General features: G+C 41.2%; 1 protein-coding gene across 1 annotated transcript in view; it reads right to left on the bottom strand.

Moving 5' to 3' along the window:
- LOTGIDRAFT_153473 (hypothetical protein) overlaps nucleotides 1-663 on the bottom strand; it is a gene marked incomplete at both ends in the record, with an annotated part of 5,314 nt that extends 4,651 nt beyond the window's left edge. The window contains one exon of the mRNA XM_009057357.1: nucleotides 40-663. Within this exon, the coding sequence (XP_009055605.1) occupies nucleotides 40-663 (624 nt within the window). The remainder of the gene's footprint in view (nucleotides 1-39) is intronic.
- Nucleotides 664-1,154: the final 491 nt, after the last annotated feature.

Genomic DNA, 1,154 nt, shown 5'->3' with positions numbered 1-1,154 from the left:
GGTTTCATGTCCTTGACAAGCTTCAGGACGTGCTCCGACTTGTTCAATCAATCGTTCGGTGCATTTCGTCTGCCAACTGTAAGGTCCTGAACTTTTTGTTAAGCGTTTTCTTTGTGTCTCCCACTCTGGTGTGTCGTTTTTATTGGCGTAGTGTTTGGCGATGACAATAGCTCGTTGAAAGCACAAGTTATCTTTGTTCTTGACCACGACGATCGCTTTCTTTCTCTTCAAATAATCTTCGAGGGATAATGATTCTCGTTTTAATAGATATCTGCCTTGACCATCTCCTTTGGGAACACTCACGTGACACACATGAAGTGTCATACGTTCATCTAATCTAAACTGTTCATTGGACTGCAGAATTCTCGCCACAGGGTTCAAAATATCTTGAGCTCTTATCCCCGACCATTTGTTGAATGGAATCCAAGCTGGTGATTTCAATCCCGGGTGTGACACGCTGAATCTCACTTGGTCGTCTGGGTCACAACTCAAATAGTTTCCAATGTCCCGGATAATTTGGTTAAAAGTATTATCCAACTGTTGAGGAACTTCTGCTGGTAAAACATTATTCCAATTCTGTGTAAAGTCCACGTTCAAATACACGGAGTTGGTATGAAATCTTCTGCTGTATTTTCTATCGCCAAGTCGTAGTTGATATGCCATCTTCGCAGGTTGCTCTGATAGTGAATCTAGACATCCACATCAGCCGTTAAATAGTTAAAAAATCACGTGGCGTTATAAGCATGCGCATTCACACACAATTGGTTGTTAGAAATCACGTGTTCTGTGTGACGTCATTTGTGCCTATTTAACAGAACGCTGAGCCATTCTTGCCATCATTTCCACAATGGGCAATTGTAGAAGTAAAGCCATAGTTGCAGAGCAGGAGCGATGAACGGAGATTGTGTCGGGTATTCTCGAGCGTCAGCGAGAGGAACGCTGGCTATGGGCTCAAGAAAAACGCTGTTTGGAGATTGCTTTGAAGTACTACAAGGACAATCCTAAACAGTGTTGATCTTGACACCCACCCCATGTCAGGCATAGCTTGACAGCCCTTTTTAGGGCAACAAATCAAATGAAAAGAGATTTTATGATATTTTACAATTCTTTATTTCAACAAGACATTTTAAATAACATTTTAAATATTTAAACAT

This window comes from Lottia gigantea, assembly GCF_000327385.1.
Source record: "Lottia gigantea unplaced genomic scaffold LOTGIsca_3, whole genome shotgun sequence".
NCBI lineage: Eukaryota > Metazoa > Mollusca > Gastropoda > Lottiidae > Lottia > Lottia gigantea.
Note: the sequence above shows the minus strand (reverse complement) of the source record. Positions and strands in the feature narration are given on the sequence as shown.